This window comes from Pavona decussata, unplaced genomic scaffold, assembly GCF_977016875.1.
Source record: "Pavona decussata unplaced genomic scaffold, jaPavDecu1.1 SCAFFOLD_16, whole genome shotgun sequence".
NCBI lineage: Eukaryota > Metazoa > Cnidaria > Anthozoa > Scleractinia > Agariciidae > Pavona > Pavona decussata.
This window is the reverse complement of record NW_028145439.1, coordinates 3330001-3355877: the sequence shown is the minus strand read 5'-3', so window position 1 is coordinate 3355877 and position 25877 is coordinate 3330001. Positions and strand designations below refer to the sequence as shown.

Below are 25877 nucleotides of genomic sequence, written 5' to 3'. Positions count from 1 at the left end.
AATATCTTACAATATCTCAGTTCAGTAATAATATTTACAGTGCTTACAATATTACACATACATTTAATAGAGAAAAGAAGCCAAAAGATAGATAATTATATAAGAAATAGATAAATAAATAAATAAATAAATAAATAGCTAAAGAGGAGGTCTTTGTAGGGAATATATACATATATATAGACGAAAGTTATATTAAATTCTCACTTTTCCGTTGTAATTTCGGTTAGTTAAAAACAGCAAACAGCAATGGTGTGACTCAGTCATTTTGCATGCATATAAATATTTCTTCGTGAAAAGAAGCAACTAATCTAGTTGGCGGCGTAGGCCTCGGTGCACAGCGGGAGAGAGTGTATAATTTGTAAAACTTACTATTAAAGCACGCAATAACGAGTTGCTCTTGTTTTGTTTTAGACTTCCGAACCTCAGCATTTTTAGACTCCTGAGTCAGGGTTCACTCATCAACTGGCCACTTACTTGCAAAGTCAAAAAATTTTCTGATAGGGGTTCAGAGCTAACTTAAATTTTCGGAAAATTCATGGTGGCTCTGAACTCCCATATACAACTGAAAATTACCTCTGCCAGGCTTTGAACATTGCATGGCGTCATTTTATGGTCTATAAGAGTATAGACCATGGAAAACTGCCCCTCGATTATTTTTTTTATTTATCTATTTTTTTTTACAATTGATAGGAAAAAGTACGAGCGGAATTGGCTTTATTTTCCGTTGAGAAAGCGCGCGATACATCTGACGTCATTTCAATTGTCTGTAGTGCTATAGACAATATATAGCTACGAGGCAATCAGCGCACGTGAATTTCGATAGTTATTGTAATATTTATTGTCATTAGTATTACACCAAAAGGCTAAAAACATCCATCATTTGATATTTAATAGCCGCGTCATCGCCGCCAAGGTGTCCAGTTCATTTAAAGCGCTATGGTGACGAATGACAAATCCCTCCACGGAACATTCCCCCTCCTCAAGAAACGTCTGACAAATGCGCAGTTCTGTAGAACAAGATGGATCAGACGATAAATTAGATATTAGATGATACCCTGATAAGAGAGGGTCTCGCTAGGGGATAGCTTTGACGGTGGACGGTTAAATTTTGTAGGCTTTTGATGGTTGACGATTGTCAAGGGAAAATTTCTTCCATGAGTTAAAGTTAATAATAACTTTAGTCTTTTCTAATATTAACAATTGTGTTCTGGAGGTTGTTGTTGTTGTTGTTGTTTTTTTGTCAGAAACACGTTATCAATGTAGCAAATCGGAAGTACTTCTAACCGGAAGTTAGTTGTGATGTAAGTTCAGTCCCAAATTAAATGGAGAAGACCATCAAGTGAGTGTATTTGGGAACATGGAAACTGGGTTTACCAACTAAAACGATTCTTTAAGAGCTAGAAGTCCGGGATGAGCAGCTGAAAGACCTTGAAACCGTTTGACGGCTTATAATAACTGCTTTTTAAACGGTTGACGGTAACTTTTGCTCCTTTTTGACGGTTGACGGTTAAATTTTAGGTTGTTTGACGGCTGATGGTTAACCCATTGAGACCCTCAAAAAAGGGTTAATGGACTGTAAGAACTTTCGCATTTTATTAAAAGGAAGCACTGTAGTTTCATTCAGATTCTAACAACACTCCTCTACTTGTGGAAATGAACGTTCTAAGGTCCAGCAAAACAAAGAAAAGAACTGAACAATACAGAAAATAAGCTCCCCCCCCGCTCCCCCACCTAAGAATATGACCACTAACATAAAACCCTCGGAAAAAGTTACTCTCAAAATTCGAGCTACCATTGAAGCAACTTAAAAAAATTCGACATTTTAAAATACTATGAACTATTACACCACCAATGTATTGTTAAGTCTGAAGCCGTGTATGAGAAGTTTAAATATCTTTGACGCTTATCCAATTAAATCAAGGCCCTCGTACGTCACTCTCTGGAATGAACCTTGCACCTGTCTCCCCCCACAAATGATGATCACTGTCGCGTCACGTGATCAATTTAAAACTACCAGCCTGAGAGCAAATTTAGTGGTGAAACTGCACAGTCAATCCTGAATTTAGCGGCATCGCGGTCAGTTGTCAGTCGCGAAAATTACGTCCCTTAATTACTGTAATTTAGGCTACTATTAAACGGTCACCTCTATTAACCGGTCGCGACCACCCTTAACTAAGTCCCAACCAGCTGTTTCTATTGTCTTGACCTGTTTTAGACGGTCACTTTGTAAAAGGGACCATTTAAATATGGTAACAAATAGCATGCAAGTAAAATTTCTAACGACCTACAATGCTGACTGTCGGATCTTGGAGTTCATGTTTTATTAGTCCATTTCTATACTATGATTTCCTATGATATACCATTTTATCGCTGCAGTTTCATGGCCAAGTAAGTGATTTTGTGAGCGCTTTTGTGCATAAGCTGTACACTATGTTATCAAATGTCGTTCATATTGTGTTTAACGTAACGTGTATTCTGTGCAACCTGTATTAAGGACGGTTACTACTAATGCCGAAGTATCTTTGCGTGGTTTATAATTATGTGGGTATAGCAGCTCTTAGCAAGGGCTATTGGAATCCAGAAAGAAAGTTGAGGGTAACCACGCATTTTCTAGAGACAATTAAACAACAATTATTCTAAAGAGCAGTCAAATACAAAGCAATGTATGGCGTTTTTTTCCAAATTGAAGCTTTAATATCTCTGAAAAATACATGGTTACCCCCAATTTTCTTTTTGGACTCGCGCCAAAAGCACTTGCTAAGTTCTGCTTTCTCCGCATAGTTTTAAACCGCGCAAAGATATCCCCGTATTAGTAAGCACCACCCATAGGAAACTCGAGTATCTCAAGATGCGCAGAACGTTTGCGCAGTAACAATAGTAGGCATCGTCCTTAAGCGGTCAACCTGTATTATAAGAGTTTACTTAGCCATTCCCCGATGGTGACCGCTTTGTACAGGTTCGACTGGAGTTGCTTATAAAAATCTCGGCCTTTCAGTCTAATTTAAGAACAGCAACCCATATCGAGCACTTTATGCAAGCAACAATGATCTCTGTTTTACCTGGGACGATCACAACCCATTTGACGAGAGCAGAATCCTCCTGATCTTGGATGGATTTTGTTTGATCACGACCCTTGTACTGGTTCTGTTTGAAGATTATCAGCTGGCCGATGGATCCACATAACTGACTCGAACAGCGATGACTCAGAAGATTGGGGTAACAAACTGATCGATGATCCACCGACACATGGGATTCTCCGTGATCTGAAATTTGGCAGGTAGAATAGAAAGGATTAAAATCGAGGAAAATTCGAATTATTCTCAAAGCGCAATGGGGACATACCAAACAAGGAAAATACCCAACTTAACACCCGGAAATAAGAAATACTTCTCGGAAAGAGCAATGTCTGCAATCGCCACGTCATCGTCATCTTCGTGAGACCCGATTGCCAATGAATTTTGCAACCTTGGACTCGTGTCTTGAAAACAATCCCCCTTACCCCCATTTCAATGTCGTTGCAGACGTCATCGTCCCTTGGATTGAGTTGACAATTGCAACATTGCACGGGGGCGCCCGGGGGAGATACATCCACCGTTACACCTTGGACTCATGTGTTGGAAAAATTCCCCCTTCCCCCATTTCAATGTTGTCGTAGAAATTGGACTGAGTTGAAAACTCCAACATTGAACGGTGGGGCCGGGGACTTTTCCAAGACAATACATCCACCGTTGTGGGTATGAGAGGTTATTTATACTTTTGTGTGTGTTTGTGCGCTTTCATGGAAGGATCGGCCGAATTACACAGGCGGCACGTGTGAGAAATGCTTCTGTCACCCTCCCTCCACCCAATTCATTCGTTACAGTTACTGAATAACCTTGATACTACTACTACCCCTGCAAAAAGGAGAGAAAGATAGGAACGCGTAACAACGACATCAATAAAAGATGGGTGGCCGCTGTGAACGCTTTGTGTTCCTAATGGGACATAAAAAGAAGATGATGATGATGATGATGATGATGTTGATAACGGAGAAGGCGGCGGCAGCGACGGTGGTTTTGTAACTTTACGCAACAGGACGGCTGAAGTGGGATGGAGGAAAATGGACCTTGCGTGACCAGCGTGACAGGTAAATATACACAATTCCAGATTTTAACTCGCCTACCACTCGTTAATTTCCTGTCGAAAAAGATCACAGGACGACAGATGCAGTCCAGAATAGAGTCACATTGCGTGTGTAATAAGCTGTCACGTTGGTCACACAACGACATTTCCAGTCCTCTTTCCTCAGGCTTCCTGATGCGTAAACTTACGAAACTGTTGAATGCAGGGGACCTAACGACGCACAAATAAACTGTTCTAAATACTTTTCGTTGCTTGATCTCTTGTAGTAGAAATGCACGCGCCAGACGTCACTTAACGTGAAAATAAACCGAACTGATGGCAGGGATGATACTGCAGCAAAAGGCAATTTATTTAGGCCAAAATTTCAACCAGTACCACTTGTCTTCCTCAGGGAAACTCTGCTCCGAAGAAGATTTGTGGTACTAGTTGGAATGTTGGCCTAAATAAATTGCCTTTTGCTGTAGTGTTAGCCCTACAATCACTTTGGTTTATTTGACAATGATAGCGGTAATGATGATGATGATGACGATGATGATGATGATGATGATGATCATGATGATCATGATGATGATCATGATGATCATGATCATGATCATGATCATGATCATGATAACGATGACGAAGACGATGATGATGACGATGATGATCCACGACGATGACTTTCCAGGTTCAGAGCTCGAAATACACGTTGCAATTTCCCATTAACATATTAAAAAAATGCATTTCAGTATATGTGACTTACTAGCTTGAAAGCTGATCCGCAGTATTTCTCCTGTACCAGTGTCGTCCACCTTAATAATGCTAAACTGAGGTTCAAATGGATTTCCAGACATGATCCATCTAACAAAATACAGCAACAGACGGTTGAAATTTGTGTTTCCTGATCCTACTAAAAGCTTTTGGTAAATGCTTTATGACTATTTTTAAACTGAACTAAAATGTTTTTTTTTTTTGCCCCCAAAAAAGTCAATTACACTTTTTTTTTATGAGAACCTTTTTTTATAAGAACGTTGAGGCTGAGATTAACTAAATTTAAGAACATACTAAGAACATGACCCAGGCTGAGAGTCAGTTAAGAACATTCTTATTTATCTTATTTAAAAAAAAAAAAAAAAAAATTCTTATCTTATTTAAAAAAAAAAAAAAAAATTAACAATATAAACACGGATAAAATAATACATGTAAAATAATGACAATAGAACATTGTTAAGTAATGTTTAAAACACGAGCAGCAGTGTTTTACCGGGATTTAAAACCACGAGGCGCAGCCGAGTGGTTTTACACCCGATAAAACACGTGCTGCGAGTTTTTTGAACGGCTTCAAAAACATTCCTGGAAAAGCGTGTGTCAAGAGAGTTCATAACAATGATGCCTTTGTGAACGTTGGAAATTAGCATACGAGAAAAACATTAAACACCGCAAACTAATAAGGAGGTTTTATCGGGTTTTAAAACCACTGCACGTGATGTTTTATCGACCATTTGATAGGGCAATGGGCTTATAAATTATTAATGAGTTTTTGAAGAAACAATACTTAGGATACATTTTAACTAAGGGGAGTGGGGGAGAGGGGCTTCATGATCTCGCCCATGACTGTTATTAGACATTTACCTGTGCACATCACCGTCGGCGTCACAGACAACTTCGGACGAGGAAGACAGCATTTCGATCGTCTCTAAACACCAAATTCTGATCCTTCCATCTTTCATTAGAAGCGCAAGGTATTTATCTGAAAAAGACAAGGACATGTGGCAAGTTCTTGTGACTACATGCTGGCGGCTACCACATTCATAAACAGGCTATACTCGATCGTAAAGGAGGAAACGTGGGTAAGTTGTTTTGGGTGGTGCACATGTTGTCCAGAGACCAATAGTTCAAACTTCAGTTCTTCTCTTTTTCAGGGGTGCAGGGCTACGTAAGACGACAATTACAGTCAATCTACGTCACAGGTGATCAGTATTTTTGAAATTTGAACGGAGTTTTGAAATTCACATGTCAGTTTTGAACATCGCCGGCTTCGATTTCTGATTGTTTCATTACGCTGTTTGCGTCTGTTGTGATTGGTGAGAGGAATTACTTTGGTTTTGGTTTTACGAAACTCAATTAAGGCGGGGGTACACCTGAAAGCCGTTTTCACGCCGTTTAAAATCGGTTCAACGGAAATATCTCGTTCGCGTTTCAAGCAATACAAAAACCCTATGCTCATTACACAAATCAATGTTTTGGGGTGTTTTGTAAATTTTTGGGTGATTTTTAGGTATATTTGGGAGGAGATAGTTTTTCTCAAAAGCGTAGTAAAATTAAGAGAAATATGAAATATTGAAGATTTAGTGAAGTTTTAAAATTAGAATTTGTAGTTAATAGTTAATAGACGGATACCAAGTTAGTCCACTAGAAACCCGGGGTGCCCTTGCGTAGGTATCAACTGTCTGTTAGTGTTCCAAAAATCATTTTCTTTTCTCTATCCATTCTTAAAACCTCTTCAAATTTCACTCAAATTCGAGCGTACCCCCGCCTTAAAGGGGGACAAGAACATAGCTTTCTTAACATTTAAGTGGAATTCACAGTGCCAGATACATCCATTTGAAGTAGATACAAGTTAAAACGCGCCTTTTAACATGCTAATATAACAATAAAAAAAAAATGAAAAATAATTTGAGCAAAATGCTCCCCCGTCTCTGCTCCCCCTACCCCCCTCATTGGGGTAGAGTTACTGGGCGCAGAGTCTCTGCAGAGTCCCACCCTCACCGGTCCACCCGCCGAGGGAGCTCCGAAAACCTGATGATGCTGAAAACATTATATAGGGCGCGACAGCGTCTTTCCCTCCCATGTCGGACACATTTTCTTAGACGTGCACGAGGCACAGCCTCGTTTTGGTGCGAAGCTTGTTTTCGTCCTATAACGTCATAAAATTACTTTTTTCGCTCACAACTCTGACAGAAGTCTTAAACTCGTGGATTTCTTGACATCTTTGAGGTTGATGTCGATTACATCAAGGATTTTCTTGAAAATGTTCGTCTTAAAAACCGCTCTAAAACCAAATATTCGTTGATACCAAATAGCCGCAGAATCAAGCAATTTATAGATGACAATGTCTACTATCCCCTATAGGATGATTGCATTGCCGCCATGTTGGTGCCAAAACAAAAGAAAATTTACTCACATAGTTTGCATGAAAATGGAAGTTAACTCCCAGAGAAGAAAAATGTTATTGTTCCTAGCCACCAACATGGCTGCCATGACAAAACGTGCAATCATCCTATTCCTATAACCACATTTCGCCGATAAAACAACAGGGTGTGAGCCCAGGTAAAATGGAAACGTTGGCCATTATAATTTGTCCTTGACGAACAACATTCAAAAGCAATTTTAGTTAAATAATAAAAAAAAAGCAAACACTTATCATGAAAACAGCCTGAAAATCTCTGGGATCCAAAGCAATTTTTATGGACTTTTTATCAGGAGCGATCGAACTCTTCTCTTACCTTTTGTAATACAGCAGCATTTTACTGCACAGGAAAATAACAAAGTCCTCCATTGTTCATTTGTGTGGTGATAAACGTAAGCCAACAGAGGCAACACAACTACCGCAACGTAATTTGGTGAGTTTAACAACTGAACACTGCTGTCTGATAACAGCGGAGAGCTGTTAAAAGAAGAACTTTGAAGGAGTCTTGGGCTGAGAAATGGACATTTTATGCAACAAACACCATTAGATTCTCCAAATGTCTGCTCCGTCACATAAGACTTTGGCTCTTCCTTTGCCCTTGTGCGACAATCCTCTCCAGGAGATACTTTCGAACTTTGAAAGCTCCCAACACCCGCACAAGCACGCCCATTCTTCTCTACCATCGAACGCATGTTGACTCGCTGAAGGGTACTCTGGGAAGCATTTCCTGTTGATCTGATAGCATGGAATTCCACCGAGGTTTCTGTTGGCTGAGACACTTCTTGTTTCAAATTGTTGTCCCTGCTTACTGTTATATCTCTTTCCTCGAGAATCTGGTCATCTTTTCCCATCGTATTAGCGCTCAAGTCCATACTTTTACAATTATCTTTGGCTAGTTCAACGCAGTTCTCGCCTGTTTCTCCATGTCTACCGCCAGTAGCTGTCTTAGTTTTGATACCGTCAGTAAGTTGCAGCATCGATAATCCATCTTGATCACAAACTAAGTCTCCGGACACATAACTATCTTGCTGGCACTCACTCTCAACATCAACACTTCCATGCATTGGTAACCGTATACTTTGCTGTGTATCAGATGGTTGGCAAGCTTCTGAGGTATCCAATCCTGTATAATTATGTGATAGAAATGGAATGAAATTATTTTATTTGAGTGCCAAAGTGAGAACTTCTGTCCTTCAGTTTCCCCGGGCTTGTTGGCGCCGCGAAGGAAATTCAAAGAAAAACTTTTGAGCTCGGCGGGATTTGAACCCAAGATTTCTGGGCCGGGTTGTTCGAAGCACGATTAGCGCGAATCCATGTTTTAGCTACCATGGCAACTTAAAGGTTTTGTCCACAGTCAACCCTGGATTAGTACTAGTCGGTCTTCGAACAACTCTTCAAGACTTCAAAATCAGTTTGTTTGAGAAGTTATATCAAACACTCGTCGCAGAGTTTCATCACAATATCAAAAACCTCGAAGTTCGTCTGCTACACGTCGTATTTACAACTCTCTTCTCGTTGTTTGATATGTGATGAAACCGGCTGTGTCTCGTGTTTGATATATTACATCACATTTCATAGATGCTACGTGGCTTTCGCACCTGTATAATTATTCCCGATCTCTCTCAGTAATGCAAGGGTCTCTTGAGGAGTCCGCCTCCACTGTAGAGTGACCCCACTCTCAGCTGATAGCTGCACCAGTACAGACCCCTCCAAAGATTCTTGAAATAACAGCTTCGCTTGTTGTTTTGGAGCTTCGGTGGTCTTGACCGGGCCTGTCAGGTGGGATATGAAAAACACAAACAAACAGTTTATGTAAAAAATGGATAAAGATCTCAAAAGAAGAGGCCCACTAAAATAGCGAACGTAACACGCTAATAGGTTTTCAGTTTTAAAAACTGGAGGATATCTCAAAGGCGATCTATAAATAATAACCTTTTTTAAAAGCCCCATTCACATCAACAAAACATGTTTAATTAAACCAGGTTTAACAAAATGAAAATTGGTAACAGAAAGCTGAACCATTAGCTTTGACATAGGATTCAAGTAAACTTGAACTTATGCTTTCATTTGTGCTAAATATGTAGTCGACAAAAACCGAAAGTAGCTTTTATGAAGGAAACAATGTTAAATTGTGTTTAACTAAACAGCTCTTAAACGTGTTTAAGCCTTGGTGTGAATGGGGCATTACTTTTATGTCCGCGGTCATAACTACCCCGAGAAAGAATACTATTCGCGAGCGAATCTCAAGAAAAAAAGAAACTATAAGGGTCGAGGAACTGGAAATCTCCGTAAAACTACCTGCATTTTAAATGCCAAAGAAAGACGTCTCATTTCAGCAACATGAACATTTGTTGCCCGCTGAGGTGGTAGTACTTCCAACAAGTAATCTCAACTTGCAATGCAACATTTGTTGCACGCCAAGTTGCAAGGAAATGGTTCACGTATTTCAGGAGAAGAGGCAACTCAATGTCTCCAGAGGAAATGGCTTGTTTACGTTTCAAAATTCAAAAAGAGCCCGACTCGGCAGTCAGTTTCGGTACGTCAACTCTCTGGTATTCAACTTACGTTTGGGGTTTATTCACGACTGTTCATCTAGTGACCATCATGAAGCGCTTTCGTACACTCTGTTTCGATCTGATTTTTGGCTTGTTTTTCAAAGACAATTGTCTCGGATTTCATCACCTATTCACTTACCGGCTTGACCTGCCGGCCATGGCACCGCAAAACACTGCTTTGACCTCATGAAACAGAGGCTGTAGTTACCGAAAGATTCCCTGTTAAAACAGACGTCAAGAATACAGTGAACGGTAAGTCGTAGGTGATGCATGACACTTGCAAATATAAAGGTCGTAGGATTGAAGAAGGCTTATATACCCGAAACTAGTGGCCCATATAGGACAACAATATAAAACTGTATTTTCAAGTCATATCTACAACTCGGATTTGTAAATCTATTGCAATTCACAACTTAGATTTTTACCACAAAAATCCGAGTTGTATAATTTTTTCATTACAAAAATCCGAGTTGTAAAACTCGTGCAATTTACAACTCGGATTTTCACTACAAAAATCCGAGATGTAAAAATCGTGCAATTTACAACTCGGATTTTTGTAGTGAAAATCCGAGTTGTAAATTGCACGAGATTTATATACAACTCGGGTTTTTGTGATGAAAATCACCGTATATGGGCCACCGTAGTACATACGAAACGTGTGTTTTTTTTAACATTTCTGAAGCTTCTTTATTTATTTTTTACATCATCTCATTTTAATCTTAACATAACATAAGCGAATGGAATAATGCTGCTTAAAGACGGTGCCTCCTTTTCCTACTGCGCATATGTTCTGCGCATCTCGGGATGGTTCGAAAAACTCTTATTTCTTAAGGGACGGTGCATACTAATACAAAGGTATTCTTGTGTAGTTTTTGACTATGCGAGAAAAGCAGATCTCAGCAAATTAGGACTTACCACGTTCTTTTCAGAGATTTGAAGGGATCTGGGATCTGCTTTCCTAGCATAGCCGATGCACTGCGCAAAGAACACCTCTGTTTCAGGAGACTCCGGCCTTAAATAACTGATCCTAGTCTTATGCAGGACGTATGTTACTTACGACTCAAGTTAATGTGAAGTACAATAGATCGCCTGCACTCTCCTATTGGTTAGCGCATCCGACCGTGTACGGAGGGCATGGGTTTATTTCCCATCCGGGACTTAAATGTATGCTCTGTATGCTAATTACCCATTACAAATCAAGTGATAGTCTCAGGAAAATCAATCCTTTGTCTTTTTGGAAGTAAAGAATGCATGCCAGGATGACCAACACCAATTCTAACAGAGACTACTCCCTAGAGCACCGTCACATGATCTGTAGTGTGGCAACAAAACAACAAAGCGAATAAGGTCTATTACCGTGAAAAACGAAAAAGGATTTATGAAAAATTTAAGACTCAAAACTTTTCTTAAAAAGGAGACACCTTATGCTTTCGACTGTTCAGTCATCTTCAGGGTGGTATAGACCCTTATCACTCGGCGGCCATGTTGAGTTTCAGAAGAATAAAAAGTTTTGTTTTTGCACGGCAAGCCTCGCACTGAATTCGCTTCTGACCGGGGCTTGCAGGGCAAAAACAAAGCTTTTTATTCTCCTGAGATTCAACACGGCCGCCGAGTGATAAGGGTCGATGCCTTTTACTCATTGATGAAAACTTCGTTCCGCTTCCTTGTGTTAGGTGGCTTAGACACGATCAGTGAAAATAAAAGTGGTATAACAAAGAACATTACCTGAAGCTTGCCATTCCTTTAACAACTCCATCAAGAGGCGTGACAGTTGTGATGGAAGCTTGAGTATCAAATGTTGATAAGCAACTTTTATTTTCTTTATATTGATTTATTCTGAAAAAGAATTATCGATATCTATATACTCTCGGAGTCAAGACTGGAAGTGGTCCGATATAGAAAAGAGAAGAATAACACAACAACAACAACAACAAACAACGGACTTCAAGTGACTTCAAAAGAATGTTTTGTTGACAAACTTTACCTGATAAACCTGTTATCTGGGGACCAGCTTACGAATGAGCCAGGCAGATCACCGGAGACCCGATCAGTGCTGTTGCCATGGTGAAACTCTAACCACGTAAACCTTTCATCTCGAACTGCCTAAAACAAGATCATCACAAAAATGGCTGCGTGTTGATATCAGCAGATGAAACGCTAAGGATGGATGTTGAAAGAGTATAGCACCCTATAGCAGTTAGATTGGTCTTCAATCGAGTGTCGCAAAATCCCTCCGACCAAACCAAACAGACTCAAACAGCGCAAACGAATCAATCGAAATTCGGAGCAAATATATTTAATGACTGTGCCTACTTTTGTTGCTGCGCATATGTTCTGCGCATCTCGAGATACTCGGGTTTCCTATGGATGGTGCCTACTAATACAGGGATATTTTTGCGCGGTTCAAACCTATGCAGAGAAAGCAGAACTTAGCAAGTGCTCTTAGTATCCAAAATGGGGATAACCATGCATTTTTGAATTGGGAAAAAAAACGCCATACATTGCTTTGTGTTTTACTGCTTTCTAGAATAATTGTTGTTTCCTCTAAAAATGCCCCTCTACCCCAATTTTCTTTCTGGATTCCAGTAGCCCATACCAAGATGTGCTTTTCCTGCATAGTCATAAACTGTGCAAAAAATACTTCTGTATTAGAAGGCATCGTCCTTTTAAAACAGTGGCAAACTCGGTAAACGGGTGCAAGCAAGGAACGATTGGTTGTGGTATTGTTTCTCATTCATGAAGAAAGCGGCGCGTATTTTTCCGGCAACTAATCACAGAGCGTAGTCAAGCAAAATAAAATAGATAGTCGCATGCATGCATGCACATCACATTTGTTAGCTACCTTAAAGTGCACCTAACCCTCAATTTTTTTCGCTTAAATAAATCTTTGCACCTGTTCGAAACGCATTGAGCCTTTTTGCGCCTTTTTTCAACCAAATCTTGACTTTTTATAGGCTGTAAAAGTTACGAAATCTAGCCATCATCTGTCCCATGACCGAGCTAGTAAGAGGCATGGGTCTATTCCTTACATGGTGTCACAAGCTGCTTTGCATGCATTTTCACAAAGACTTAATACAATGCAAATCAGTTTGTGACGTCAAGTAAGGAATAGACCCATGCCCCTAACTAGCTCGGTCATGAGACAGGTGATGGCTAGATTTCGTAACTTTTACAGCCTTTAAAAAGTCAAGATTTGGTTGAAAAAGGCGCCAAATAGCGCAGTATGTTTCGAACAGATGCGAAGATTTATTTAAGAGAAAAAAAATAGTGGGGGTTAGGTGCACTTTAAAAGTAGCGACCTCCCCCCCCCCCCCCTCCCCCCGAAAGAAGTAATGATAAGAAGCTGCTAAATAGGAATGGTCCGACCGAAATTTAAATACGGTATTCTGCTGGGCTCTCATAACACCCATTTAAGGTACAACAATAATGTCTAGTCCCGAGACTGTAAGCCAACCTTAGCAGATGTGTCAACAATACCTTTCGGTAGGAATGCCAGAAACCTTCCCAGCATGCCACGGCTACCATAGTGCTATCGGGTGAAAACGCAATGCTGGTAATGCGCACTGTTTTAAGATGGACGTACCAGAACTCTGTGGAATGAAAAATTCGTCAGTTAACGAGAGGAAAGACAAGAAATCTGTTTACAAAGGGAATGGAAAAAGAGCTAGGACACTCCAGAACTCTGTGGAAAGGAAAACGTGTTAAACAAGAAGTTCTGCTATAAAAGGACAAGCCCGTCCTTCATTTCACACCTTTGCGGGCGTGAGATGCAAATTTACACGCTGCTCAGTCGTGACAAGCTTTTGACTCAAGCGTCCTCAAAGTTTTATAATGTCACCACAGCAATATAAGATATCAAGTTCTAACTTGTTTAACAAGGGTTATTCTGGAAATGAAGCCAATTTTATCGGTAAAAGCCGAAAAAAAGGCACATGTTGTTTGTCAGTTGTTTACGCTCTGATGGTTGATTGACAACTGAAGGTGAGAATGGCCTGGCCAGGCCCCTTTTATACCGGAACTTCCTGTTTAACGAGTGCGCAGACCAGTCTGTTCACAAAGGGAATGGAAAAAGAGCTAGGACACGCCAGAACTCTGTTAGAAACTAATGACAGTTGAGTCAGTAGAAGGGTGTACTAGAATCCCCGGTACGGACAAAGATGGCCACTGGTTCATTTACCCATAATTCTTAGTCCGGTCCAAATGTACAAGATTATATTTGGGTATTGCGACATGGACGCCTCCAAGTTTTATGAAATTATAGGTCCATCACGAACTCGTAGCAAACATGATTTTAAGCTAAGGCCGCAGACTTTTCGTACTAATTACTATAATTATACTCCTTTTTCAATCGTTACGTCAATGAATTGAATTCTCTTCCGTCTAATGTTATATGTAAATCCAGCATTAATTCTTTCATGGTCGCCTTCTTTTAACTTGAAAGTTATTTGCGCTCGAATTAGCATTAATTAAATCAATACCCCCGTTTTACGTTTCTTGTGAATAGTCTCAGCTTATTAAATGCGCAATATATTCTAAGATATTGTTTTAGTGTAAAAGTTTTATATTCATGGAAGGAGAGTAGCCCTAGAATGGGAATTAAGTTTCCCCCTGCTACTAAAACCCAAAAAACGCTCATAAAAACGCACAGAAAACTTCTGAAAACGTCGCACCTAGCATACACGCCATGTTGTTATTACAGGGACGAATTCACGGCTCCAAAAATATGGCTTTCTATGTGCCTATTGGCTGTGAGGCTCGCAAGGTATTGTGGTAAAACGTGCTGCCGCCATCTTTTTTTCCTGTCCGGTGGATTCTGTTCAGTCATTAGCGAACGGGAATTGAGCCAGAGAGGCAGTGAGAGCACAGACCAGAACTCTGTTAGTTTTTTATTAGGAGCGAATGGCAATTGAGTTAGTGAAAGGATAGACCAGAACTCTGATTGTCGCACTTCACTGTCCCAAGGATGCGACTTTACTGATCGCACACGTAAATCTGTCAGCAAACTTTGCCAAGAAGCGTAGATGAAATTTGGGTTAGTGGTGACAGTTGACTACAAACTTAAAACTACCTTTCTGGTCGGTATCCAAGCTTGCGACTGTCCAAATGCCAAAATGGCCATCAAGAGCAGCCTGAAATTCAAAGAAAAAAAAAACCGTTGCGACAATATAAACCAGCGAAAATCCAAGCATCGTGCCTCTGTAGTTAGTTCGACACTATGATGCTTTCACGAATGAAGAATCACAAATTTGCAAAATTTTCTAGATCACACATAAGATGAAATCAAGTGAATTGTCAAAGAAAAAAATGAGCCACAATAAATTATTACCAGTTTTATCTACGACACAAGGGAAGAACTTGGAAAGGACGGCTTGACTTTTTCAAGTTGATTTACATGTACATTTCCATCTTGATCACCGGAAGACGAAAACATATTTGTATAGTTTCTCTGCAGTAAAATAGCTCTTTTAAAGAAACTTTGGCTTGTATTTTGACCATTATTTTTGGCTGCAATTGAGAAAAGAGTCCTTTGGATTTTTAAAATATCTCACACAAAAAAGGATGCCACCATCCCTTTCCGAGCAAATAAAGCAGCAACTCACCACAGCCAAGTATTGTCTGTCAGGAGAAAACTGTACCAATGCAATGGCAAGATCGGAATGAAGCGACGACGCTTTACCCTGAAAGTCACAAACGGTTGATTCAGTTCTTCTCAAATCATTAACAATCCATGAAGAGAAAACAAAAGAAATTATTACCGTGAAGGAGGTTTGGAAATGTGATGTTAATTATCATAAAATTTGGTGAACTTTTGCTTTGAATTTCTCTAAGAATTATTAACGGTTTGAGAAACTACAGACGACTCCCGATAACTCGCTAACTCGAACCAATTTTCCTTTCCTTTCAGGTCATTTTCCATATAATTTTACCCTCGATAACTCGAACTCCCGATAACTCGAACCTTTTTCAATTTCCCTTGAAGGTTCGAGTTATCGGGAGTCGACTGTATTTCAAACACTAGAAAGAGTGTTTAATCCGCTTTCCAAACACTTCGAAGTTAGTAAAAAAAACAAACTCAGCTGTGCCTCCGCCGTTTCCTTCCTTCCTTCCTTCCTTCCTTCCTTCCTTCCTTCCTTCCTTCCTTCCTTCCTTCCTTCCTTCCTTCCTTCCTTCCTTCCTTCCTTCCTTCCTTCCTTCCTTCCTTCCATCCATCCTTCCTTCCTTCCTCCCTCCCTCCCTCCCTCCCTCCCTCCCTCCCTCCCTTCCTTCCCCCTCCCTCCTTTCTTTCTTTCTTTCTTTCTTTCTTTCGTTCCTCCCTCCCTCTCTCCCTCCCTGCCTTTCTTTCTTTCTTCCTTTCTTTCTTTCTCTCTTTCTTTTCTTTCTTTTTCTTTCTTTCTTTCTTTCTTTTTCTTTCTTTCTTTCTTTCTTTCAGATGAAAACACTCTTCCGCGTGTTTGATATATTGCATAAAAGAGGAACGCAAAAAGAATCAAAACGCCTTGTAAAATTATAGAATGAAATGAAATGAAAATCTTAATGTCGTCGCGAGAGAAGTGAAACACTGTTATACCATCATGCTAAAGTTGTCCCCAATCGCCATTTGATAGAGCTCCACTCCATTTGGTCCTGCCACAGCTAAACTATACACCTGATGAAGAATAAAGAGAAGAATATGTGAGAAAACAACCTCGTCACCATGGCCCTCGTTAAATTCAAAATGGCGGTGGGGAGGGGGCGAAGACCCTGGCACTCACCAACATTCGCTTCCATCTCTCAAACTTACCTTGGACATTCACTTAAAATTACATGAAGTGAAACTTATTTCAAACTTAAGAGGTAAAAAAAGGAATGAAAACAAAATAATGTAAGGCTCGAACGCGAGTCGTTTTCTTCATTTCTTCCGATCCATAACCACTACACCACGGCAACGAGGACTAACTGTCCAGGGTTTTAAGTGTATTTGTATAGAGTTACCCATGACAATAAACGAAAGCTTAACCCTACATACTGTAGATGGGTGCTAAGCCCCAGAATGATGTTCCTTGCCTAGCTGGAGATCTATTCACTCAGCTGTTCGAGTCCCCTCTCTGACAACTAGCTTGGATTTGTTTCCTGGTAGACCCCTGTTCAAATCCTCGGCCACACTTTGTAAATAGCCAACTGGTAAGCCTCCCTGCCAGTTGGGATTTTTTAAGAGTTTGTGTTCTGTTTAAAATACTTGTTTGATTACACGGCCCCATGCCACGAGCTTCTAGCTTTAAATATAACCATGAATAAATTAATTTACTTTAATTACTTCAGTTTACACTCCTTCATTCATTTTTCACGAGTAAAATACTTGCCAAGAGGTTACAAATTTATTACAAGTTTGCCATTATCATCATGCTCGAATCTAGTACAAAAATTAACCTCAGGAAAATGTCATTGCCCTCCAGCTTACCTTGTTAACGGGGGAAGAATCGCACAAGATCATAGAGATATCTTTTGGCATGTAGTACAAGGGAATTGTATGAAGCCTTGAGAATTCTTTTGAAGCCTGAAAAATGTAAGAAGAGTACCATTGATTTAGCATGCAGATACAGCCACGAGAGGCCATTAATTCCAAGCCCGACCATGGAGAAGAGGCGGAGGGAGGGGAGGGAGGGGTGGAACGTATTTTTTTTATTATCATTAAGGGGGGATTCAACCTAAACGCCATTTTTCCGCCACTTGACATGGCTTTTTAAAGCCATTAAAATGGAAATATCTCGTTCACGTTTCAAGCAATCCAAAAACTCTATCATCATCCCGTGAATCTGTGTTGTGGGGTGTTTTGCGAATTTTTGGGTGATTTTGGGTATATTTGGGAGGAGATAGTTTTTGGTAAAATTAAGAGAAATAAGAAATATTGAAGATTTAGTGAAGTTTTAAAATTAGAATTTGTAGTTAATAATTAATAGACGGACACCAAGTTAGTCCACTAGCAACCTGGGGTGTTCTTGCGTGGGTATCAACTGTCTGTTAGTGTTCCAAAAATCATTTTCTTTCCTCAATCCCTACTTAAAACCTCTTCAAATTTCATTCAAATTTAGGTGTATTCCCCCCTTAAGTTGCAAGTACCCCCCCCCCCCCAAAAAAAAAAAAAAAGAAAAGAAAATGGTACCCCCACAGTCGGGTCAATCCGCCGTAGCGAAAAAGATGGCGACTAGCACATCTACCCATAGTTCTTAGCGTACGACAACCCTAAAAACGCTCAGAAAAAATCTTTGAACTTTCAAACCTAAATCACATAATGTTGTTAGCACAGGGACAAATTTCGCAAAAAAACACACGGTTTTCCACGTGCCTATTTTGGCTGTGTGGATAATGTGTGAAGCGACGCAAGTTCACGATATATAGCAAACCTATTTTCACACGTGCCAGTCTCATGCCAAGAACATTTTTTTTATATTTGGTCTAAGTTTGATCGACGATTGAAACAATCACCTCAACAGTTCAGATTGACAGTGTTACGTAAGGTGACATGCGAAAACTCAGATTTGAGCAATCCGTTACGTACACGTGTCATTTTTTTCTACAATTTGCGACGCAATGCGGACGAGAGCAGTACTTCACTGTAAGTTGCAGAAAACAGGTTACATGCTACAACGCACAACGTTGCGAAAAGTAGAGCACTAGTCTTTTTTTCCTATGCGAAGGGGGGGGGGGGGGGTTGCAGCAATTTGCAATTTTGTCCGCAACTTGTATTGTAACGTCGTTGCATTGCAAGTTGCTGGAAAATTGTCTCATGGTTATCGATTTCTAGCAGCAATCGAACTGACGATTGCTATCTAGCAAGGTCGTCTAGCCTCGTAGCTCAGTCGGTAGAGAAACGGACGATCAAATCCGGAGGTCGTGGGCTCGATTCCAGCCGAGGTCGGAGATTTTTTCTTTGTCTCGAGCGATCTCGATCTGAGCTAACGCTCAGTGGAAAATTCGTGGGTTCACTTTAGCACTTCAGCATACACTGTAGAGTTAATTCTCTTATCCATCAGATTAGGCTAACCCAAGAGACAGTGAACTTTGATTCCAGTTTTAGTAATACCTACAGTTAACTTCCAGTAAGGGAACACCCTTGGGACCAGAACAAATGTGCGATAAAGAGAGGTGTCCGCTTATTAGAGGTTAAAAATGTAGGGCCAGTTATTATAGGCCGCGGCTTAAGACAATCAGTGGGCCTCCAAATTCGCCAAAAAATTTAAATGGTCTATTTTAAGTAGATAAATAGTTTTCTACTCTGGGATGCAAGCTTTCTTGTTATCGTCAGCAGCAGACAATGTTTAGATATGACCGTTGACAAAATTGAAAATGGCTTAGAACGTGGTTTTGTTAAACACCGTCTAAACTATCTTTTAATAACCGATCCGCAGTGTTTGTATGAAGCTGAAAATTTGACCAAGTGTCCACTTACGAGAGGTGTCCGCCCACGGGAGCTGTCCGTTAGAGGAGATTTGTAATCGATAAAGATTTTTCCATAACATCTTTGCCTTCAGTTTTGACTTTGAGTGTTCTTTACGTTCAGCTTAAACTCATCTCTTAGAAACATTTCCAACACACGAGATGAAAACCTTGGTTAACTTTTAACGTGGATTAGCGCATAGTTACTTGAGGGACTGGTTATGAAACCTTGCCATGAAAACAATGGTGCTGCAATTTATGTTGGAAGGACCGCGACCCTGCACAATCCTTTGTTTTAACGTTCATACCACACTTGAATATCTTAACAAAAACGTTTCCATTGGTCAGTTGCTCCAACACATTCCAAATTCTATTGTTGTTTGTGCAGGGTCAAGGCCAAAAAGGCAAGCAAAAACATACAACACAGAAGTTTGTCAGGTTTCATAACCATTTCGGTTTTCGAACAACGGCCGAGCCCAGATGTAAAAGTGTAACCTTCACGAATCACGGCTGCATTTTATCTATTTTTTTTTTATCTATGGATCACTTAAATCCTTTAACTGCCCTTTTCAGACCCTGAGAATGGTTAGTGGCAATATCTTTGAACCGTCCAAGCTCTACGTGCGTCGTAAAGAACAACAACTTTCCCCTTCCTCGTGGCTAAGTAGAAAAATTATTACTTACATTCTTCTGAAGTAAAATCTGGTAAGGTGCTTTGAGTAATTTTAAAGAAGCGATTGAGGGTGGAGGACAAGTTAACCATCCAATTTTCTAGTTGGCCTCCATATTACGTAATACTAAGTGTTTTGAAATTAAAATGAAGAAATTTAAAATAAAAAGAACTAAAGGAATGATTTACAAGAACTATATCAAAGAAGAATATGATATTATTTGTTGTTACGAGTGCAGGATAAAGGTCAGCTATTTTGTGAAAGGCTCAGACAAGTTATCTCATAAGGAATGCGCTAATAGTCACGAATAAGATTGGTCACTTACATTTACATACTTTCTTTTGCCATACAAATGAAATAAATATTCAAATACAAGAAAAGAAAAGTGGCGAGGGGACCTAAAAGAAACAATAGAGAGCTTGTAAGAGATTAGGGCCCCTCAAACTACGAACTAAGAGTTCATTACAACAAATAAAACAAACGATTCATTATTCATAACTACTCATTTCTTAAAAGAAGAAATGGATGTAGAGTTGATGACTTCGTTGTCAAGCGAGTTAAAAAACTTGTGGCCTTGGAAAAAACTGAAACCTTCTTAATGTTTGAAAGGAAATGTGATGTAATTTTTTGTTGTTGTTTTTTTCTACAATCTTTAGGGCAGACGGCAGGCATGGGAATTTCTGGTATTGTAAGAGTGGAACTGATAGAACGGAAGTCAGTGACTGCAGTGACGCTGTGCAAACGTTACTGATTAAACATTAACAATCGTTGAGCTTGGGCTTCCTGTAGAGGATGACCTGGTTTGGGGGTCAACAACTGAACCACAAAGCGGACGCCTTTAGCTGATGTGTGTACGTGTTTGGCGATCTGGTTGCAAACACAACCCTTCTATTCGTGTGAAACCATGGAGAAACCTGTCCTGTTTCTAATGTTAGTCTTGCTTGCAGCATGCCAAGCTCAGAAACCTGCCACAAGGCCTCTGAATATCGCGCATCGAGGCAGCTCGGGTCGCTTACCAGAACACACTTTGGAAGCTTACAGGTAAGAACAGAAACTCACCCGCAAGCATAAAACAAGACAGTAAGGCGATAGCTGTTACAACGACCTACGCCGTAGCGGGCCCTCCTTTCCAGGCTCTTTTACGCCGGCAGAGAAGTTAAAAGCAGGCTCGTGGTGAACGTCCCCCGACACTCGACGTCGCTGGGCAGAATCTTGTAAATATCCCTGGGAAATGTACATTTACAACTTTGGTACTATCCCGTTAAACCCTACGTGTTTTGCTACAGAGAAATAATGAATTAGTTACACGTCGATGCTTTCAACTTGATGGCATGCAACTTTACAAGCTCCAAAATGTATGGTGGAGACAAAAGTTTGCATGGAATGTAAATATTTGCACTCGCATTGCCCTGCATTGCGGTTATCAGAAACGAAAACAGGACTTGTTGGCTAAAAGGCTTTTAATCTGTAACGTAATCATGTACATAGCTTGTATATAGGGCAAAAAAGATAAGTTTGGATAAGAAAGTGTCATACCGTAGACTTCCGAAAGTAACGGCTCCCTCCAAAATGACAACTCAATAACAATGAAATATATGTTGTACTTATTGCAACGATCCACGTGTCTCGATAGCCGATAGGTGCTTACAAATACAATTGGGCAGTGATTTGAAAAGGTTACCTATTACATGTAAATTTACAACGAATTTCAACATCTGTCTCCTGTTTTAGCAGTCTACTTTCATTAACTGATTGCTTCAAATAACCAGAACGCGTGTAAAATTTGCATGTTACAGATGTTAGGCCCGGTTCAGACGCCGTACTTCACATACATGTATCCTTTGCAGCCGTCGTTTGGAGGGCAACCCCAAAAGCCGGAAGGGCGGTAACGGCGGAATGGTGTAAAATCAACCCAAGTCCTAAAACATTGAACGGGTTAAGGTTAGGGTTTATTTGGGGTGATTTTCCGCCGTTCCATGTTTTAGGATTTGGGGTGATTTTCCGCCATTCCGCCGTTCCGGCTTTTAGGGTCACCGTCGTTTGGGATCGTCACGCAACGCGCTCCCTCCCCCACAAAACGACGGCTGCGAAGAAGACTATACTTCACATGAGCCGAATCGAATTCGAATTGAGACCTACCCAAATTCGTTAATCCCGGCTGAATTGATTCAGACGCCGAACTTTATAATTCAGCCAAAATTAATTCACTGAAGCATACAATGACTGAAGATATCAAAATATCATAAAAAATATCTCTCTGGATATTCGTTTAGAGTGATATCAAGACATCCAACTGACGGCAAGATATCTCTCCGGAAATGCGTTTAGATAACATGCCATTCATCAGTATAATTGCTACTGGGTCACACATGAAGAACACCACTTTAAAAGAAACCTACTCATTGTATACTCTGTATACTGCTAATTTTTCGAACTTTGAATAAATTGCAGGCAAGCCGTCAAGGATGGAGCAGATTTCATTGAATGTGATGTCTGCGTCACCAAGGACCTTAAACTTGTGTGTCGTCACGAGAGTTGGTTGAATAAATCTACCAACATCTGGGAAAACAAGACACTCCGATCAAGGCAAAAAACTTACAACATAACAGGTTACAAGACAATCACCGATATATTCACGGTTGACCTCACACTGGAAGAACTCAAAACCATTCGCGTTAGACAGAAGTACTCATTCCGAGATCCCAATTTTGACGACAAGTTCCAGATTCCTACACTTGAAGAATACATCCAAGTTGCCAAATCAGCCGATAGACCAATAGGAATTTATCCTGAAGTGAAGAATCCAGAGTGGGTCAACGCTTTGGACATCCTTCGGAAAGCTAACACCACTTTTGAAGATCTTCTTGTTGCGGTGCTAGACAAAAATGGATACAGTGAAGCAGATTCTTTATGTTATGTGCAGTCTTTCAGCAAGGACAGTATCAGGGCATTGTCAAAGAAAACAAAGCTACCCTTAGTCATGCTGTATAAGTGGCCAATTCCAAATGCTGATACAGAACTAGAAGATCTGTCCACTATTTGTCGTGGCATAGGGGTACGGAAGACCATGATCATACCAGTACAGAATAACTACCTTCAAAGCACAACTGACCTTGTCACCAAGTCACACAAATACAACCTCAAGGTTCATGCCTACACCTTTAGGAACGAGGATAGGTATTTGGCATGGAATTACACTCAGGATCCGTACAATGAATATGAAACCTTCCTGAACATTCAGATTGATGGTTATTTCTCAGATTTTCCAGCCAGCCTCAAGAAGTTCCTGGATATGAAATATGACACCACACCAGCGCCTTGTGCGGTTAGTGGTGTCCACGGCCAGTGGAAGGGGAGCTTTTCAATGCTATTCCTTGTTTTCATTACTGCAGTCCTTTGGGTTGTATCTGTTCCTTAACATAAACGTTGGCATGTCTGTCATTATCTATGCCTTAATTATCCAGTTGAAACTCTGGGAGTGACCATCCAAAATACCACAAAAAGATGCCTGTACCTATAACAGAAGTGATCTCTTAATGGGACAACAGATCCCTATCCTACAATACCATAATAAACAAAATCTCATGATATATTGCAATTTGTACAGCTTTTTTCCAGTTTGCATCCTTTTCTCTCCAAGTTCTCAAATCCTTGTCTGTGAATCAGTTTCCACTCCTTCTCTAAAAGCTCTTGACACTATCCTACAAGTCCCAATTTGTGATCCCCTTTTCTCCATGGCCAGTTCCTGTTCCCCTTTTTTTACAGTTCCCACCCCCTATTCCCCCAGTTACCACCCCCTGTTCCCCCCAGTTTCCAAATCCCTGTTCCCCTCCACTTCAAGAAGTCTAAACAAAGTGAAAAGCTCCTGTATCACAGTTGACTGTGAGCAATCATTCTTTTTTTCCTCAGCTCCTACATGTGATCACAAATGTGTAGACAAATTAAGCAAATCCACAGTAATTTTAAAATGATAAGGGATTGGCAAGTGTGAGAAAATAGGACTTTATTTCTCACTTTTTTCTTTTCTCCAGCTGGCTGCCACATTTCTCACATCTCGTTGTGGCTTTGCCACTTGATTCATCTAACTCATGCTATGTGAATAACATGAAGAAAGACACTGCTCACAAGATTACATTACAGTGTCCAATTAAGATAAGCTATAAACGCGGAGTGTTTGATGCATATGTGTTTGTGACCAGACCAAGTGTCTGCTTTAATAGAAGTGTCCACTGCCCCTTTGCTCATGAGGTGCTGTGCAGATTTGAATTAGTATGTGTTAGTGACTGATGGGCTGAAAAACTAAATTCAGCATAAGACAAGGCTTGTGTTGGGTGGTCACTCTTGGAGGTTTGTAGATGTATTACATATCTAATCATATCATGATAAATCTGTTCCAGAAAGCATCCATACTCCCAAGGAAGGTTACTGGAAATGTCAAGGGAGAAGTGTATCCCAAAAGCCGAAATTTTTAAAGGAAAGTCGGAAGCAAACTTTGTTAGAGGGGTATGGATTTTTTCCTAGAACAGTATTATTAATGGGTAAAGTGTTCGGTTTAATATGACAATTAACAGTTTCAGCTCTAACTGCAACTTACAGTTTTATTTCCTAATCAATAGGGAGCTTAAGCAACGACGACGGCGACGGCAACGACAAAGCCGCAAAACAATAGGTTTAATGAGCGAAAACAATCTCTCCGCACGTGCGTTTTACATTTTGGTACATCCCTTTGCCGTCCTCTGCAAAACAACAACGTAAAATGACCACATTTAGGGTTTTGTGGAGAACGTGAACGCACAACGGTGAATTTTTTCATTTTCTTTCTTAACTTGTACGCCACTCCTACCAATTTGGTTCCTGGATAGTTCGCCATTTTTGTAAAAGTTGAGCGAGTTGAAATAATCGCGAAGTAGCACAAATGAAATAAAGATATATTTTTGGGTGGCGTTTTCGTTGCCGTTGACGTCGTCGTTGCCTAAGCTCCCTAATAACTAGATGGTGATCACAGTTCAAGCAAAATAATAGTAACAAGTCAAAACGTGGAAATTTATTCATCAAATATTTGCTAAATTGCTACTTCAAGCCAATACATGAGCATAATTTTGGAGTCCTTACAAACTGGACAGGAAAAGTGTTGACAGAAGCAGACTTTACAATGAACTCATTTTACGCACAGGAATAAAAGAAGAGTGGTTGGGCTGCAAAAAAAGTCACCAAAAAAGCGATATACATGTACGATATACATGTACTTTAACGGAAATAAATTCCTTCAATTCTCTTCAGAAAACAACTCCTGTTGGCAACGAACATCACCAATGTAGCTGTAAGAGACCAAGAATAACGACTCTGTATTATTGCATAATGGACCATCACTTGTCAATGATTAAGAAAAGTTTAATCTGTACTAAGCCAATAAAAGTTGAATTTACTTAGCTGAAGACACTTTTGTGTCACCCTATCATCTGCTGTCTTCTGTGTATTGCATCTGTGAATTCATGAGCATGCAATCTCTGCGTGAAGTTCATTTTACCCTTGAGTTGGGTTCAGTCTGGGTTCTGATCGATTTCTTGCTTGCGGTTACACGCCGATGAATTGCGCAAAGGGAACGGTAAACCTTTACCCTACTTAAACAGAAACACTGATAAACGTAAACATGGATGACACGAATCATGAAATGTTTTCAGTAATTCTGCTGCTTTTGTTACAACCTCCGCCTGAAATAGGTTTAGTAATTCAGCAAGACTTTACTTCAAGAAAAGAACGCCGACGCCGACAACAGATACACTTTTTCCAGAGCTTGCAGTCTGTCGTTTTAAATTTAAGAACACGCCGACTGGTTTGCCAACTTGGGTATTTTCGCGACCACAAAATTGGTTTCAGCAACTCCTGTACGATAGGGTTCTGGACCACTGGTGGAAAAGCCAAGTGGGATTGTTGTCGAGCTTGAAG

General features: G+C 40.2%; 2 protein-coding genes across 4 annotated transcripts in view; one reads left to right on the top strand and one right to left on the bottom strand.

Annotated features, from left to right (window-relative positions):
• Positions 1 to 130: 130 nt before the first annotated feature.
• LOC146487379 (uncharacterized) overlaps positions 131 to 25877 on the bottom strand; it is a 36988-nt gene continuing 11241 nt past the window's right edge. The window contains exons 3-16 of one of the 2 annotated variants that reach the window (XM_085087515.1): positions 17285 to 17380; positions 16415 to 16492; positions 15447 to 15524; positions 14915 to 14975; positions 13324 to 13436; positions 11831 to 11949; positions 11572 to 11682; positions 9986 to 10065; positions 8890 to 9063; positions 7608 to 8414; positions 5734 to 5851; positions 4865 to 4962; positions 3060 to 3263; positions 131 to 1007 (exon numbers count right to left, since the gene is read on the bottom strand). In XM_085087515.1, the coding sequence (XP_084943641.1) occupies positions 877 to 1007; positions 3060 to 3263; positions 4865 to 4962; positions 5734 to 5851; positions 7608 to 8414; positions 8890 to 9063; positions 9986 to 10065; positions 11572 to 11682; positions 11831 to 11949; positions 13324 to 13436; positions 14915 to 14975; positions 15447 to 15524; positions 16415 to 16492; positions 17285 to 17380 (2268 nt within the window). In that variant the 3' untranslated portion in view covers positions 131 to 876. The remainder of the gene's footprint in view (positions 1008 to 3059; positions 3264 to 4864; positions 4963 to 5733; positions 5852 to 7607; positions 8415 to 8889; positions 9064 to 9985; positions 10066 to 11571; positions 11683 to 11830; positions 11950 to 13323; positions 13437 to 14914; positions 14976 to 15446; positions 15525 to 16414; positions 16493 to 17284; positions 17381 to 25877) is intronic. The other variant, XM_085087522.1, reaches the window with a different exon arrangement.
• LOC146487380 (uncharacterized) overlaps positions 20404 to 25877 on the top strand; it is a 12652-nt gene continuing 7178 nt past the window's right edge. The window contains exons 1-2 of one of the 2 annotated variants that reach the window (XM_085087556.1): positions 20404 to 20972; positions 22383 to 25360. In XM_085087556.1, coding sequence (XP_084943682.1) covers positions 20836 to 20972; positions 22383 to 23349 — 1104 coding nt within the window. In that variant the 5' untranslated portion in view covers positions 20404 to 20835 and the 3' untranslated portion in view covers positions 23350 to 25360. Of the gene's footprint in view, positions 20973 to 22382; positions 25361 to 25877 lie in introns of those variants that run through there. The other variant, XM_085087569.1, reaches the window with a different exon arrangement.